This window comes from Silene latifolia, chromosome X (assembly GCF_048544455.1).
Source record: "Silene latifolia isolate original U9 population chromosome X, ASM4854445v1, whole genome shotgun sequence".
Lineage (NCBI taxonomy): Eukaryota > Viridiplantae > Streptophyta > Magnoliopsida > Caryophyllales > Caryophyllaceae > Silene > Silene latifolia.
Window position 1 is genome coordinate 45,074,084 of NC_133537.1, and position 19,019 is coordinate 45,093,102.

General features: G+C 34.2%; 1 protein-coding gene across 1 annotated transcript; it reads left to right on the plus strand.

Moving 5' to 3' along the window:
- The first annotated feature begins 3,320 nt into the window (after positions 1 to 3,320).
- On the plus strand, positions 3,321 to 4,773 carry LOC141621375 (protein FAR1-RELATED SEQUENCE 11-like). Its single transcript, XM_074437932.1, has 2 exons — positions 3,321 to 3,757; positions 4,017 to 4,773. The coding sequence occupies exons 1-2, from the start codon at positions 3,332 to 3,334 to the stop codon at positions 4,749 to 4,751; spliced, it is 1,161 nt and encodes a 386-aa protein (XP_074294033.1). The 5' UTR covers positions 3,321 to 3,331; the 3' UTR covers positions 4,752 to 4,773.
- Positions 4,774 to 19,019: the final 14,246 nt, after the last annotated feature.

Here is a 19,019-nt window from a genome sequence, read left to right on the forward strand (position 1 = left end):
GAGCATAAGCAATTTGAATCTTGATACCAATCATTTGATTTATTTTTTTTTGGAATGAATCGATACTAACAAAAAAATATTGGAGAAATTTACACGGTAACTCTTCATTTAAATTTATAACTTCCCTAAAATACCTTTTTTTTTTTTTTGATAGCGGTAAAGAAAAACTTCCCTAAAATACATTAGTATTCTTTAGTTACAACGCATGGGCACTACATCTAAAATGGTGAGATATGTATAAAGGCTTTTTTTCGAGCAAGAGAGAATCTCTAATTTTTTTTAAAATACCAATAATAAAATCAAACACAAACAATGATGGACCTTACATCAAAGTCATATTTTATCTCATTAGTTTAACAGTTAAGACCACACATAGAAGTTGGAGCTAACATCCGGCTTGGACTCATTCGTTTTTATAGTGGAATTACTTGAATCAACATAATAACGCACTAGCAACATATGTTAATCTACTTATGCATGGATCCTTTATTTTAATTTGATTGTGTTAGCAGTTCATGCCACACAGATTATTATTAATGGTTTTTACTTACCTACATGCAGGCTAATAATCAACGATGGTACAACGAACAACATATTGTGAAGCTTAATTTTTTTATTATTCAATTTATATTTTGTGGTTTTAGTTTTTAAATAGTGTACAAAGGTCCATTGATCGTGGATTTTTTATATTATTCATAACCTACGATTATTCTTTAATCAAGAGATTAGCTATAACAAATTTATTGACATATCCCATATTTTTGAATCATACGTAACATTTATTTAATACTAAATGTGAAACAACTTCTCCAATTAAAAATAGGAATAACCTATTCCTTGACGTTGGTATCCTATGAAAAGCCGTAGATATAATAGAGACAAAAAAATATTAAAAAAAAAACCAAAAAATTCAAATTTCTTAAACTACATCATGATTAGAGATATACTATCAACACTCTATCCTAAAAAGGAAGTCTCAAACGTCTAATATGAAAAGAACTCTTTATCTCGATAACAACAAACTCTAATTTAATATTTTAGTCTAAAATAAAGTATAGTTGTAGGTGGTGTTAACTAAATACATTTAAATATAACTTTGATTTGATAAATAATAATAATAAATAATAACAAACTGGAATTTAATTTTTAAAATTATATGCAACTTTAAGCTGAGAGATAATATTTGAAACTAAAGATAACTATAAAATAAAGATAACTATAAAGTTAGGTTAAGTTCTATTTATTTATAGAAATAGATAAGCCATGTAGAGTAGAACGTTTATTGTATTGTACTCCCTCCTATTCTCCATATTGTTCCCCTTTGTTGGGGGCACAAGAATTAAGGAGGGAAATAAAATATTAATTGTGAGTTGGGTGGGGTTTGGTTATAGGAGAGATGAATGAATAAAATAAGGAATTGTGAGTTGGGTGGGGTTTGGTGATAGGAGAGAGAAATGAATAATTAGGAATTAAATAAGAAATTGTGAGTTGGGTGGGGTTTGGTGATAGGAGAGAGGAATGAATAAAATAAGATTAAAAGTTTCCAAAAAAGGAAAGGGGAACAAAACCTGAATAATCCGTTTTAGGAATAGGGGAACAAAATGGAGAATAGGAGGGAGTAGTACATTAAAAGTGTTGTACAAGTGATTCCGAATTAATCAATCAATACTAAAGTTTATAAATACATGTAAAAATAAATCATTAATATTTGAGCTATAATCAGTCTACACTATCAGGCACCCCGTAATAATGAATTTATGAACGGTTTTTCTAACATGTGCCCATTGGGCACATGTTAATAGTTTGTTTTGGCATAACTTAAGCATCTATTTTTGTTATCCTATAATTTAGTTGATTTGATTCTTTTAATTGCCTTAATTAATTATTTCTTTCTCTCTCCTATCTAATATTCTATCTTCTCTCAATATTTTTTTCTTCTTTCTCTACTATTACGTACAAACCTCCACAAAACCCCCCTTTTTCCATAGTTTTTACTTTCATGACTGAAATTTCAAGATTTTCCGTCTTCAATTAGTACGAGGTTAATGGAGAGCAACTTGGTTATTTCTGATGCAACACAATATTCTGATGCAAGGTATTAATTTTATTGGCTACATACTAAAATTTATTATTATTCAGAGATAATTATTTGTAAAAGAAAAAATTGTTTAATTGTTTAATTGTTTACATGGGTGGTTTCATTACGACGATGGGTTAATTATTTTTTATTTTTTTGTATTGAGACAAATTTGTGCCAACAAAAAAAACGATTTCTAGGGTTGAATTGTTAATGAGTACTGGTGTTCAATTTTTAAAGTCTTGTGTGGTTGTGTGATATACGTACATGGACAAGAAATTTGTTATATAAACCCATGAACTCATGAATCTGGGTAACAAGCATGATTAAATTTCTAATTATTTGATATAATTTGCATATGTAGGTTGAATATAGTTAATCTTATTGATTTGAACAATGTTCCTGATGATGAAGTATATGAGTTTCACAATAATGGGATGGATTTGCTCAATGACACTGAAGTTGAAAATACTAATGACGATTCTTTTGAGCCTTTTATTGGGCAATGTTTTCTAAGTGAAGAAGAGGCGTATAGGTTTTACGAAAATTTTGCTAAAAAGAATGGGTTTTCAATTCGTAAAGGCCGATTCGCTAATAGAAATGGGAAAATGAATAGGCGAGATTTCTTTTGCCATCGAGAAGGCTTTCCGGATGCGAAAATTGTTGAAGCTTCTAAGGAGCAACGTAATAGACCATCTTCTAGGTGTGGTTGTAAAGTTGTTATGAGGATAACCTTGAAAAAATTGTGTGATATTTTTCCCGAAGAATGGCATGTTACTCAATATGTTTCGCAACATAACCATGAATTATTGTTACCTATGCAAGTGCGATTCCTTCCTTCCTATCGCACCATATCAAAAGAAGACGAAGCACAACTTTTGCTATACAAAGATGCCGGACTTTCCGTCAAACAAATAATGCGTGTAATGGAGCTTCAAAAAAATGTGAAACATGGGGATCTTCCATTTTTTAAGAAAGATATTCACAATTTTTTTCAGAAGATTCGGCGAGAGAATTTGGAAAATGATGCCATGGATCTTCTTGAGCATTGTAAGAGTGCAAAAATTGAGAACCCTAACTTTCAATTTGATTTTACCATTGATGCTCAAAATAGGCTTCAGAATATATTTTGGTCACCAGCCCATTGCTTTGATATGTATCAAAAGTACGGAGATTGTACTGGGTTTGATACCACTTACAGAATTGAGAACCCTAACTTTCAATTCTCTTTGGTTTTAGACTTTTGTCACACTTATGAAGAAGCCGCCAGTAACCATCATAACAGATCAAGATAGATGGATGTCAGATGCTATTTCAAGCGAAATGCCTTTAACAAAACATGCCTATTGTATATGGCATATCACATCAAAATTTTCTGGTTGGTTTACCGCACTTCTTAGAAATCAATATTCTTGCTGGTGTGCTGAATTTTACAGAATTTATAGGCTGGACAATATTTGTGATTTTGAGCGGGAGTGGCTTCTTATGGTATCAAAATTTAATTTACAAGATAACAAGCATGTACGTGGGTTGTATGCAATCAAGCGAAGTTGGGTACCAGCATATCTTCGTGGCTATTTTTTTGGTGGCATGACGACGACTGGAAGATGTGAGAGTATCAATAGTTTTGTGAAACGCTTTACTTCTTCACGTTCATGTTTGACACAACTTATCAAGCAGGTTACTCTTTAACATTCATTATAATTCAAACGCTTAATTACTAGTATTGATTTTTAAAGAGCTTTTCAATGTAATCCATTTCATCTTTTTTACTTTCTTAGTTGTACAATGCATAATTTACGTACAAATGCATCTCACTTGTTTAGATGCATAGTCTTTTATTTTTTTTATTTTTTTAGTTGTATAACTTTACACATGTTTGCGTATAAATTAAATGCATAGTCTTATCTGTTTAGAGAAAATTTTGTGAAATGTGCAGATTGATCTGGCAGTTGAAGATGTCGGGCAAACTCAACTACAACATACCATGTTAGATACATACAGAGGATCTACTTTACGTACTTTGTCCCCCTTAGAAGATCAAGTATACAAAGTGTTCACTGCATTTTCTTTCAAAAAGTTTCAAGAAGAATTTGAACTGGCTACTCAATACAAGGTATGTGAAACAGACAATATGGTTTTCATGGTGCAACATTATAAGGAGTCACGTGCACAAAAACACAGCGTTATATGGAGTGGTGACGATATAAGTTGTACGTGCAAGCTTTTTGAGTTTTGGGGTATTCTTTGTCGTCATGTTTCATCTGTATTTATACATAAAGACTCTTTTGAAATTCCAAGGAGTTACTTACCATTGCGTTGGTGTCGTGATGATTTTCAATCCGGAGTTGTTCAACCATCATCTCCCAGCCAAATGACGGGAAATAATGAAGAAGTGAGTTACGACACTGTTAATCTTGGAGATGATTTTATTGGTATTCCTCCTATTTCAAAAACCAAAGGTCGGCCTAAACATAGACGAGAAATAGGTGGCAAGGAAGTTGCAAAGAAACAAGTTAGAAGCTGCAAACTTTGCAAAAAGTCAGGCCATAATATTACAACTTGTCCCGATAAAGAAAATGCCGATGTAAATACTGCCTTTACAACGGTTGCCAAGAAGCGGAAAAAAGATGCCCTGGACGGATTGAATCCCATTTTAAGTATAAAACAATAACTTTTTTTTTTAATCTATTGTCGTTATTTACAAGAGCATTTTTATGAGTTGTAATGGATTTTAGATTCAATATCGCAACTATTAATATTCACCAGTTTTAATTATGTCGTCTGATTTATTGGGTATACAGTACATTATAAATCTAAAGCATGAAAGATGGAAAAAATTGAAAAGGAGTATATTGCTGCTACGTATAACCAATTCATGGGTAGGTAGAAAAAAAAAATAAATATTGAGAGAAGATAGAATATTAGATAGGAGAGAGAAAGAAATAATTAATTAAGGCAATTAAAAGAATCAAATCAACTAAATTATAGGATAACAAAAATAGATGCTTAACCTATGCCAAAACAAACTATTAACATGTGCCCATTGGGCACATGTTAGAAAAACCGATTTACGAAACTTTATATAACACTCTGTTTTGGAAATTATGATTTTGTGACCTCAAAAAAAAGAGTGTAGTATTTTTCATAATATATTTTCAACAATCTTTCTTTATTTTGTTTATTAACGTGTGCACCTATGGCATACGTTAGAAAACCGCCATTAAATTTTAAAAGCGCGAAAATATCTAACGGGTGCCCGTTTCACCCCGTGAATATGGATATGGATGGATGAAAAAATGTTAAATGGATAAGGGTGGGATATGGCCTATGGGTGACCATAAAGTAAATGGATATGACTCACTACTTATGAGTATGGATATGGCTTTACCCCATCCCTATCCCACCCATTGGCATCCTTACTTATATCTCATACAACAAAGCGTCTTGCTTGTGACGGGCTAATCCCGTCACAAGCTGAAGACTTCTTAGAAAAAGGGAGAGGGGACAAGGTGGGGCATCCCCCATGTGCTTCCCCACTCACCTCTCATAGATATTTTGTGAGAGAAAATGGTATCCGTCACAAGCTTGTGACGGATATCGCTGTCTTCAATGAGATTTTGTGCTCATCCAAATACCAACCTAGACTTAAGAATTTAATTTACATCAATGCCACAAGTTAGAACCCAATGTGAGAATTCCTCGAATATTTTTGTACATTTTTCATAATCTCACCTAAAAACAAGATATTAATTAGTTACCGTGCAACGCACGGACATAAAATCTAGTATTATATACATAGAATTACATACAAATGTATATATTTTACATTTATCATATAAACTACTTTATACAAAGTATAAGATAATTTTAATTTTAATTTTTACATACTTTCCTAAGTAACAAATTTTACTCTAATTTTTTTTTTTTGGTCTAAACCATCCGGTAATCCGAATCACATTGGGCCGACTAATCAGGATTTCGGAGCCTGTTCAAGGATTACGGTATACCAATTTTGATTTCGGCATACTAACATGTCATTTATTCTCCATGGACTAAATCGGAGTAGTAAAAAAGCGTAATTACTTTATGTTTAGCGCAACAATGCATATACTCTCATACTACTCTGCATTTTATTTGTCCCTTCGTCCCATTGTTAACTGTTTATATTTTTTTGCCATGAGTATTTTTATTAAAATTAATTGTAAACAAATGATTGTGATGAATGAAAGAGAGTAATCTACTAAGCTAGATAATATCGTTCGTGTCTTAACGGCCAGGTTGTTGTTCATATGCATTCTTCGTAACTGAATAATAGGAAAAATAAAAGTACATAAACTCGATGTGTTCATCACTTAAATGCAAATCTCCCTTAAACTGTAAATGGGCTTCATAACATCATATATACAACTGGGCCATCCTGATCATTGTTGTCAGAATCCCGATTCGATCCTATGATTCTACGATTTTACGATCCAAAAATGTTGTCCGATCCCGGATCCTACGATTCTATCATGTTTGTAGAATCTTACGATCCTATCTATTTGAAATTTTCTAGAGGTATGATCATAATACGATTCTACGATCTTACGATCCTACGATCCGACTCCATAGTAAACATATTAAAATAAATTTTTATATAACGACATCGTAAAATCCAAATTTCATCTCATTTGTAGAAACATGTTCATGAAATGATACAAAACTCATTAATTATCAAGATTTTTGGTATAAATAAGTGTTTTGATCTTCAATTATAGATTTTTACCAAATAAAAAACTATATTTAGTGAAATTGTAGAATCTTACGATTCTACGATCTGATTCCACCGATTCGATTCTACCCTCCCCATCGATTCAAAGTAGAATCCCGATCCTGACAACATTGATCCTGATTAATTTCGACTTAAGCTATAAATGGGCTTCATAATATCATATTTACAACTGGACCATACTAATTAATTTCATACAATAAATAATTCTATACCATTTAAAAAAGAGGATAATATTCTTTTAACTTTTGCATAGACATATTAACGGATATTCTTATTTTGTTACATACATGAAATCGCACTAATTATATGTACAACGTGATATAAATATTTTATTATTATTATTTTTAAAACTAAATATTATGACCAAGAACTTTTTTTTATGAAATATTTTCTAATTAATTCTATTATTATATCTTTTGATATAAACGTACTATGGATTGATAGTATTCATAAATTGTTATTACTTCTAAAAAGAAAAACTTATGATATATTTTTTTACACTTTAACTTAATATCCATCTTTGCTCTATACTATATATGAAAACTTAATTTTGGTTACTTTTTTTTAATTGTTTATGTAACACCTTTAGTGGATATAGTGATATAATTAAAAACAATATTTTCTTAAAACAGAGTTAATAAAATAATTTTAGTAAAATCGACAATCTTAAACGGCGGAGTAAAAGTATTGGACAATCTCTTTTCTAGCTCTTAATACAAAATTACTAATAGTAAATTTTATAATTAAATTTCAAATGGAGTTAAATATCAATAGTATAATTATTAAATTCTCTAATATTCTTATCTAAAAAACCGCGCATTTGTGCGGGATCTATACTAGTTAAAAGTACGTGAATAAGATATGGACATACATTTTGGGTGGTAAGTAAATCAATATATATATATATATATATATATATATATATATATATATATATATAAGAGGTTTTTTTCAGGCAATTCTAGAGACTCCAACTTTAATGAAACGCGTTAAATAGATAAATAATAGAGGAATTAAAAAATATTAATGATAAAATTTAAATAAGATAAAGAGAGTAAATTATAAAAAGATTGAGTTTTATAATAAGCGTATTTGTGCATGCTTCAGCTACTCTTAATTAATAAACCTCAAAAAGATAATTTGTAATAAATAATAATAAAACATTTAATTATGTTATGAATTTTAGCAAATAAAAACTCAAAAATTTTATATATACCTCCATCTGCTCAAAAAATTAAACGTGATATTGTTGTTCTTATTGTAATTTGTAGTTTGTATTTTTTTATGACTCAAAGACATCAAAATTAACGCGTCTGAGAGAATCCAAGAGAACTTGAGTTGGAACAGCTGGGAGGAGCACAAGGACAGCTTCAGAAGGTACAGTTTTAGCCAATTGTCTTGCTTTCTCCAAATGGGTATTTGCCGATGAGGCCATCTCAAAAACGGCGTTACTAAGCCCCTCTCGGAAACCCACACTACTTCCCGTGGTACCCCCATCTTGAATCATAAGGCCATGTTTAGACGCAATATCAGATGGTATATACTACTATATAAGCAGAATGACGATGACGACTTGCATGATCAGCTACTGTGGAATTGATACCTCCAAACTGCAATGTCATGTACAAGATAGTGGATTGAGTGTCGTTTAGTTACTATTTGCATTGCTAATTCGTAGACCTAATTTTACTATATAATTTGTATTCGATTTTTTTTTATGCATGGCCATTCATCCTATATATTGGCAGGTACTCTAATGGAATCATCTTAATAAGGCTACTCAACTTGATTATGGTAAATAATTCGAGATGGTGGTGACACTAATATTATTAGCAACAACTATGACATTCTTCGTTCCACGTTAAATTGCATATTAATTATTCAGTTTGTTAGTTTTACTTGTGCCTACTAATTTCTTTGTTGTTGTTGCACTAATATCATATATTGTATCAATTTTTTTTGGTTTTGCTATAGCTAATTAATATATATACATTGATTTACTGGATAATTAAGGTGTTGGCTCAAGTTTGACGATGTACCGTATCAGTTCGAATGAAACGCAATTTAGTGTTGCCCAAAATCATAATATTATTGATATACTAAGTAATTATTTCTTGCATATTAATTATCGCTAATTGTTTTCCTTCGTATTTTCAGGTGCATGAAATTGGACTCGGCGAAACTGTTATTTTATGGTACTCCATGATTATCTATATCTAATCTCCCCTAGGAATTAATTCGGATCAGTGTCTCTCTTACCCATTGCTTTTTTGAATAATAATGACAACTAATAGAATCATTCTCAAATTAATTCGGATCAGTGTCCATGATTATCTATATCTACGGTATCCCACATTAAATACTCTTACGCTCCTTTCCACAATGTACATAAAACTACATTAACTCACACCACAACTAATACAATCATTCTCAAATTTTTCACTATCTATTCCTATTGTAACACCCCCATTTATTTAAGGGCCTGGACTAGGACTCCTCAGATAAAGAAGGGTGTTACCATCTCGGAAACCCGAGGCAGTAGATAACAAAGGGAAAGATAAACAGTACTTTAAATTAAAAGTTTATAAATGTTTACAATGAAATGGAACAGTCTCAAAACGGAAATAAAGTCTCGATAGCTAAACGGAAATAAAAGTGGGCTAGCTCTAAGTCAAGTGATCCATGCTCTCTCCCCGCCGGCTCCAAATGTCTTAACAACTTTGTCAATCTGCTCCCAAGTAAATGGATCATCACGGGCGTACATGAATACACGGTGGTCAACCGCGAGGTTGAGTAGGTAATACGATATAAATAAAGAATGCAATACTATAATCCTCCATTCTCAACTCCATCACACACATACCCGAACGCCACCATACCGATCCCCGGCAGACTATATCAATCGACCGTCGTCGATATACCGGCCTAAATGGTGAGGACACCAGGGCAAGTCCTGAGAACCCGCTTTGGGCCTTAATCGCAATAATCTCATCTCCTCCAACTCCAACTCCGATGCAAATGCAATGTATGAAACGTATGAAACAATAATGCTCAACAAGATAAATAAGATAATCAGATATGTCATATAATCACCGAACATGCCAACTCTTTATAATCGTAAGAACTCAATCAGTGTATTCCCCTACCTCGATATATAGCAATAAGAATTTAATCCAGCAGCTCAGAAATACTCGACTCGGAATTCCCCACCTAAGAATTTAAATAATATCCAATTACTGTCCCATCTCACAAATATTCTAATCAAATAAATGTTATTGACAATTTCGTATTAAAATTCAAACCCGTCTTTATTAACAATAATAATGATAAAGACAATAATATTTCTAACAATAGTTTTAGCGATGATAAAAAATTCGTTCACTAATAATAATAATAATAATAATAATAATAATCATAATAATATCGATATTAATTATTACGATTAATCGTAACACCGTCAACGACACACGACTCAAACCCGAAGCACAAAACAAAGACTCAATTCCTAACCCACACTCGCCTACCCGACTTTCTGACCCCCATAGCTACCACAACCAACCCCTCTAACAACCACCACCACCGGAGACTGCCACCTCCCTCTGGCCTGACAGTCACCAGACCCACCACCGTGGTCAACTTGGCCCACCAAGTCTGACCACGGCCAAGACACCACCTACCCGCAGCCATACACCACCCAACAGCCTGACTATTCCCGCATAAAGCTGCCAACACAGCCACCACAATCCACCGTGGTGGTGTTCGACCACAACCTCCGACCACCACGGCCCCTCTGACCCCCTCGACTCTGACCCATAACCACCCAAGCATCACCACAGACCACGACATCACAGGCTCGAGTAATTTATTGCCCTTACACAGACCCGTCGAACACCCCTCTAGCCACCACTGCCGTCGTCGACTACCACCCAACCACCATCAATCAACTCGCCTCAACCCCTCCTACCATCCTAACCACCCCTACCCAGGTCGACCCATCGACAACTCAACAAAACAGCCTATAACTAGCCACACGACAAGGGGAAGAATAGAAGTATACCTCGTTTTAGGCGACTAGAACCACCATTAAACCACCATGGAACCACCAGGAAACTCCCTCCTTGCCGTCGCCGCTCTGCCTCCCATACACTCATGGCTAACGTGAATAGGGATAGGAGATTAGGGTTTCCTTTTTGTTGGGTTCAACGTAAGAAGAGACACCAAAAAAACGATACGGGCCTAGACTCAAAGATAATTAAAAACCCGAGTTTGCGAATACACTACACGATCCAAACCCCATAGCAATCAACTACGAATCCCACTTCTCAATTAATAATTACAACATCGACTTATTAATTAAATAAATTCGAATATCGACGTACAATTTTTCGACTCAAACATCTTAATAATTAACTATATTCCGACTATCGACTTCACCATTAAATATTTATCGACCTATTTATAATATAAATACTATAACGAGAATTACGGGATATCACAGGCTTGAACAACTATCATTTATAGACTAACCGAATCATTATCATAACATTAACTTGCTCTTATAATTAATATAACATAACGAATATTACCAAATCTTCGATTCATATAATCATATAAAAATGAAACATAATTATAACATTAATATAATAATATAATAAAAATAACAGGTATTACAGTCTACCCTCCTTAAAAGAAACTTCGTCCCGAAGTTCACCCTCTCCTACCAACCACGCTATCGATTTTATGAAACGCATATCCGAAAGCATGAAATGCACCCACCAGATTGAATATTAAAACATAGTATCACATTCCGTCCTCCTTAAAAGAAACTTCGTCCCCGAAGTTTAACCATAACAGAAAACACAACATGAAAATATTCATTACCCAGAAGAACTAATCATGATACTCCAACATAACCCACATAGCCAAAGCATAACCAACATAGCCAAACTGAGAAATCACACATGAAGGTATAAAGATTTTACAATCCTACCCTCCTTAAACATGGTTACGTTCCCGTAACCTCCATTATTTTAATAAAAGTTCTCAAACTACCGCTAACAAACTGAATGAGAATAAAAGGTCCACAACTCACGTTCAAGTTAACCAAATCCTACTAAAGACAACCAATATGCGAGCTCTCTCAAGGAAGCTATAGTTACTGATGCTACAGTTTATCGCCAAGGATCAGAGTAAAAGCCACGTTGAATAACTTAAGACATTTCAGTATCAATTTAAACATCCTCCATATCAATCAATACATTCAATAACATTCACAGGATCTGCTTGTCAATATAAATTACACATTACTAATCAAGTTACAAGGATGAAGACGTCTAGGTGTTCACATATGGTTCATGTCAAATAATATCATGTCATCAAGATTACTAAGCAAGACCACTAACGCGACATATTACAATAATCCAATCCCGCGTATTCTATTGGTAGCATATTGTCAAAGAGCATTGGTAACATTATTCATGTGAGTAATTAAATTATGAATGGGACAATACTCTATAAGGTCACCAGTAAGATCATCAGTAGTTATCCATTATACTATTCATTAAAATCTTATACCTTAGAAAGATAGGAAATTGACTAACATGAGAAGAAGAATTAGGGTCAAAGCTCAATTAATCGATTTATGACACTTTTCCACTTCAATAGATCCAGACTTAATTCCATTTACACATCTGTACAGATTTAGGTCAATACACAAAATCATCACTAAAATGAAGACAACCAGTTAAAGCGGCATATTACTCTAGAAATATATCAATGGTTTTGGGGCTTATTCACGAACGACAAACGCACAATGATTGGCAATTTAACTTATTGGTCGAGTCAATCAAGCGAATAACCGACATTGGAAAGTCAACATACAAGTCTATCATACATAAAATTTCGTTCCTGGTATTAAATATATTTAACTGCACTCAACACAATGAAATATGAGATTAAATGTATTTAAACTATACCAAATTTTACAAACATTCATTACATATCATGCTAATATCAACATACCATGTTAACACCTAACTCATGCAAATCACCAAATTACATATCCCAGTTCTGAACATTCGTAATTAACCACAACCCACCAAACTGTTACTTGAACAAACAACATGAACAATTTAACCCTCTATTTGTGACTCCGTTCTAACTTCATTCCTCCAGACTAGCAAATATCATGAAACCATTCAAGTAGGACACTGGCTGAAAATCTCATTCTAAACTTATACTCACACGACATAATTTGACTTCATTTTCAAGACTTTTACTTTCATGCTGGACGGTGAATAACTCTCTTAACATAAATCTTATACTCACACGACATAATGGCCTCGAGTACCGCAATAGAACAACAATAGAATAATCAAGATTTTAGTTGCACTTCTTTACTCAGTTAAATTCGCAGCTAATACGACTACAACATTCAATTGGAGACATTTTAGATAATAGCACATTCCCTGGTAACACTTCATCAAAACATACGATTCGGCTTTAATGTAAACAAGTAACTACGAATTAACGGTGTCCAATTCCGATTTTATCTCTTATTCACGGATCTAATTATCACTCCAGATTACATGGTTACACCAAAGAATAAGTACCAACCCAATCACATATTCCCGTTACCAAAACAATTTATCAAGGATATAAGAACCAGACAAGAGTCAAATCATACAACCAATACAAGAAAGTCATTAGTTTAGATCAGCGACACACTGTAAAATTCTCGGTTAAACCCCCTTACAGATCAATTGTCTATATGTCAAAAAGTAATTAACTTAATAATGTAGAAGTCAAAGAACAACGGTAATCCTAATTGATTATTAATAGCTATATATACACCTACTTGCTTAATACAACTTGGTTCTTCTGTTGTTTACGATATCTTATAGTGATCACAATTATCGACTCAAAACATGGTATATAATTAGTATACAAATTAATCAGTTTTAGTCGTGACTTACTCAAACATTTAATCAAATAAATCCAAGATTAACATTCTTCATTATTTCATACAAATTTATAACTAACCGAGCCGCCTTACCATCCACATGACCAATGACAATTTCGAGGTTACCATACTAGTCAAACATCATTAATACACACAAAAATGAAATTATTTTTCTCGGAATTAACTATGCACACTCACGTTTAATAGCTACACCAATCAGAATGGCTACGACCTTTTAGACCAGGCCCCTACACCTTGAACCAACCAACATCTACACATTTTCATTGTTTCAAACATCAAGCTTTATTCCTTAACTTTGAGATTCAATAATAGGTGATATGTAGTCATCACTGCACAAATGTGCCACATCTTATGCATACAAATTGAAAAGATAGACTAACAACAAAACATCACACATTCACTCATATCATATCCCATTTGTCAAATTCATGTCACAATATAGATCATATATAAACTTAAATCCTCAATTACTGCTTACTGACGGTGTTGTTATTATTATTTTACCAAATCATATCATCACAACTTCCTCACACCTACTATTTACGAGCACGAATTACAAATACCTATCAACTGACCTTGTCACCAACATACCTATGTTAACCTATTACCGTATTTACTTAATAAGTCACTTATTACTAGTTATAATACTCACGATTTCAACAACCAATCTATTAGTATCAACATTATACATATCATCCCATCCTTACACACGCTTTTCTATCTTACTATTCCGACCATATCATAGGTAAATTACCAACACATAATTACACATATATACATATACAATTATAGGATCAACTAATGATTCTCAACACCCAATATATAACACAATCTCCTATTTACTTTACTTTTAATTCAATCTTGACAAGCTCATCAAACCCAATTGTTACAATATCGTTTTCAATTATTTCCAACATTTTACACTAAATATCCATACTTAACCACAATAGAACTCCCTTATGTCATAGACACCAATATATCCTTGTTTCCGTTGACACGTCATTAAAACTCACACATTCGCAACTTAGTCTCCCCTTCCATATTTGACTTGCATCTACTCTAAGCATATATAACATGAATCTAAGCATTACATCACATATAACATGGTTTTGGGGTTCACGTAACCGCATATCACTAGTCATGCTACTAACACATATTATCACATAACCATCATTAAACCACACATCGTGGCATGCTCTCATGACACCCAAATCACATGATCATCCAATTCTCATTTCACTAGTCCAACTCAGTACCACATTTGTTACTTACCTCAATCTTCTCCTGCACAATAGTTAGTACATTTCATAGCAGACCTATTCACTCTTTAGCTACCCCACTCTCCAAGTTTCTCATAGGGTTCCTGGATCGACACTGAAAGGGCCACTGGCTTGGTGTGAGGGGGCCCCTAACTCATCCCAATCCTTCATAGGGCACCTAACAGTTCTATCTGGGGTTCATTTTATTTAGACTCTTTCTGCATTCATTGGGTTCATTGTTTTAGGCCTGAGGATCGTTCGCTCTGATACCACTTTGTAACACCCCCATTTATTTAAGGGCCTGGACTAGGACTCCTCAGATAAAGAAGGGTGTTACCATCTCGGAAACCCGAGGCAGTAGATAACAAAGGGAAAGATAAACAGTACTTTAAATTAAAAGTTTATAAATGTTTACAAATCGAAATGGAACAGTCTCAAACTGGAAATAAAGTCGATAGCTAAACGGAAATAAAAGTGGGCTAGCTCTAAGTCAGGTGATCCATGCTCTCTCCCCGCCGACTCCAAATGTCTCAACAACTTTGTCAATCTGCTCCCAAGAAATGGATCATCACAGCGTACATGAATACACAAAGTGTCAACCGCGAGGTTGAGTAGGTAATACGATATAAATAAAGAATGCAATACTATAATCCTCCATTCTCAACTCCATCACACACATCCCCGAACATGACCATACCGATCCCCGGCCAGAGACTATATCAATCGACCGTCGTCGATATACCAGCTCTAAATGGCGAGGACACCAGGGCAAGTCTGCAGAACCCGCCTGGGCCTTAATCGCAATAATCTCATCTCCTCCAACTCCAACTCCGATGCAAATGCAATGTATGAAACGTATGAAACAATAATGCTCAACAAGATAAATAAGATAATCAGATATGTCATATAATCACCGAACATGCCAACTCTTTATAATCGTAAGAACTCAATCAGTGTATTCCCCTACCTCGATATATAGCAATAAGAATTTAATCCAGCAGCTCAGAAATACTCGACTCGGAATTCACCACCTAATAATATAAATAATATCCAATTACTGTCCCATCTCACAAATATTCTAATCAAATAAATGTTATTGACAATTTCGTATTAAAATTCAAACCCGTCTTTATTAACAATAATAATGATAAAGACAATAATATTTCTAACAATAGTTTTAGCGATGATAAAAAATTCGTTCACTAATAATAATAATAATCATAATAATATCGATATTAATTATTACGATTAATCGTAACACCGTCAACGACACGCGACTCAAACCCGAAGCACAAAACAAAGACTCAATTCCTAACCCACACTCGCCTACCCGACTTTCTGACCCCCATAACTACCACAACCAGCCCCTCTAACAACCACCACCACCGGAGACTGCCACCTCCCTCTGGCCTGACCACCACCAGACCCACCACCATGGTCGACTTGGCCCACCAAGTCTGACCACGGCCAAGACACCACCTACCCGCAGCCATACACCACCCAGCAGCCTGACTATTCCCGCATAAAGCTGGCAACACAGCCACCACAATCCACCGTGGTGGTGTTCGACCACAACCTCCGACCACCACGGCCCCTCTGACCCCCTCGACTCTGACCCATAACCACCCAAGCATCACCACAGACCACGACATCACAGGCTCGGGTAATTTATTGCCCTTACACAGACCCGTCGAACACCCCTCTAGCCACCAATGCCGCCGTCGACTACCACCCAACCACCATCAATCAACTCGCCTCAACCCCTCCTACCATCCTAACCACCCCTACCCAGGTCGACCCATCGACAACTCAACAAAATAGCCTACAACTAGCCACACGACAAGGGGAAGAATAGAAGTATACCTCGTTTTAGGCGACTAGAACCACCATGGAACCACCAGGAAACTCCCTCCTTGCCGCCGCCGCTCTGCCTCCCATACACTCATGGCTAACGTGAATAGGGATAGGAGATTAGGGTTTCCTTTTTGTTGGGTTCAACGTTAGAAGAGACACCAAAAAAACGATACGGGCCTAGACTCAAAGATAATTAAAAACCCGAGTTTGCGAATACACTACACGATCCAAAACCCATAGCAATCAACTACAAATCCCACTTCCCAATTAATAATTACAACATCGACTTATTAATTAAATAAATTCGAATATCGACGTACAATTTTTCGACTCAAACATCTTAATAATTAACTATATTCCGACTATCGACTTCACCATTAAATATTTATCGACCTATTTATAATATAAATACTATAACGAGAATTACGGGATATCACAGGCTCGAACAACTATCATTTATCGACTAACCGAATCATTATCATAACATTAACTTGCTCTTATAATTAATATAACATAACGAATATTACCAAATCTTCGATTCATATAATCATATAAAAATGAAACATAATTATAACATTAATATAATAATATAATAAAAATAACGGGTATTACAGTCTACCCTCCTTAAAAGAAACTTCGTGCCGAAGTTTACCCTCTCCTACCAACCACGCTATCGATTTTATGAAACGCATATCCGAAAGCATGAAATGCACCCACCAGATTGAATATTAAAACGTAGTATCACATTCCGTCCTCCTTAAAAGAAACTTCGTCCCCGAAGTTTAACCATAACAGAAAACACAACATGAAAATATTCATTACCCAGAAGAACTAATCATGATACTCCAACATAACCCACATAGCCAAAGCATAACCAACATAGCCAAACTGAGAAATCACACATGAAGGTATAAAGATTTTACAATCCTACCCTCCTTAAACATGGTTATGTTCCCGTAACCTCCATTATTTTAATAAAAGTTCTCAAATTACCGCTAACAAACTGAATGAGAATAAAAGGTCCACAACTCACGTTCAAGTTAACCAAATCCTACTAAAGACAACCAATATGCGAGCTCTCTCAAGGAAGCTATAGTTACTGATGCTACAGTTTATCGCCAAGGATCGGAGTAAAAGCCACGTTGAATAACTTAAGACATTTTAGTATCAATTTAAACATCCTCCATATCAATCAATACATTCAATAACATTCACAGGATCTGCTTGTCAATATAAATTACACATTACTAATCAAGTTACAAGGATGAAGACGTCTAGGTGTTCACATATGGTTCATGTCAAATAATATCATGTCATCAAGATTACTAAGCAAGACCACTAACGCGACATATTACAATAATCCAATCCCGCGTATTCTATTGGTGGCATATTGTCAAAGAGCATTGGTAACATTATTCATGTGAGTAATTAAATTATGAATGGGGCAATACTCTACAAGGTCACCAGTAAGATCATCAGTAGTTATCCATTACACTATTCATTAAAATCTTATACCTTAGAAACATAGGAAATTGACTAACATGAGAAGAAGAATTAGGGTCAAAGCTCAATTAATCGATTTATGACACTTTTCCACTTCAATAGATCCAAACTTAATTCCATTTACACATCTGTACAGATTTAGGTCAATACACAAAATCATCAATAAAATGAAGGAAACCCGTGCAAGTAAGTGTTTCAAGTAAGTTTGTAACCAAGTCCTTTTTAATTAATAAACATCCCCAAGAATGTTTTAGAAGCTCAAATATTCAAGACTGTATTAGGTTACCCGTATGCATCGAAGAAACCATACTTACCATAATAATTAGAAGTGAACCAATATTATAACCCGTGCAACGCACGGACACAAAATCTAATATGTAGTAATAGGTGCTTATTTTTTTAGTGGTATCATCACCAATTTCTTATCTTTCCCTCTCAAAAACATCAGTTATCCTTGCAATAGTCAAAACCAACATATAATCAACATAATTGATACAAATAATCAACATAATTTAATTTATTAATATTATTACCTATACACCCCTTGCGTAATTTCACTACTCCTCAAAG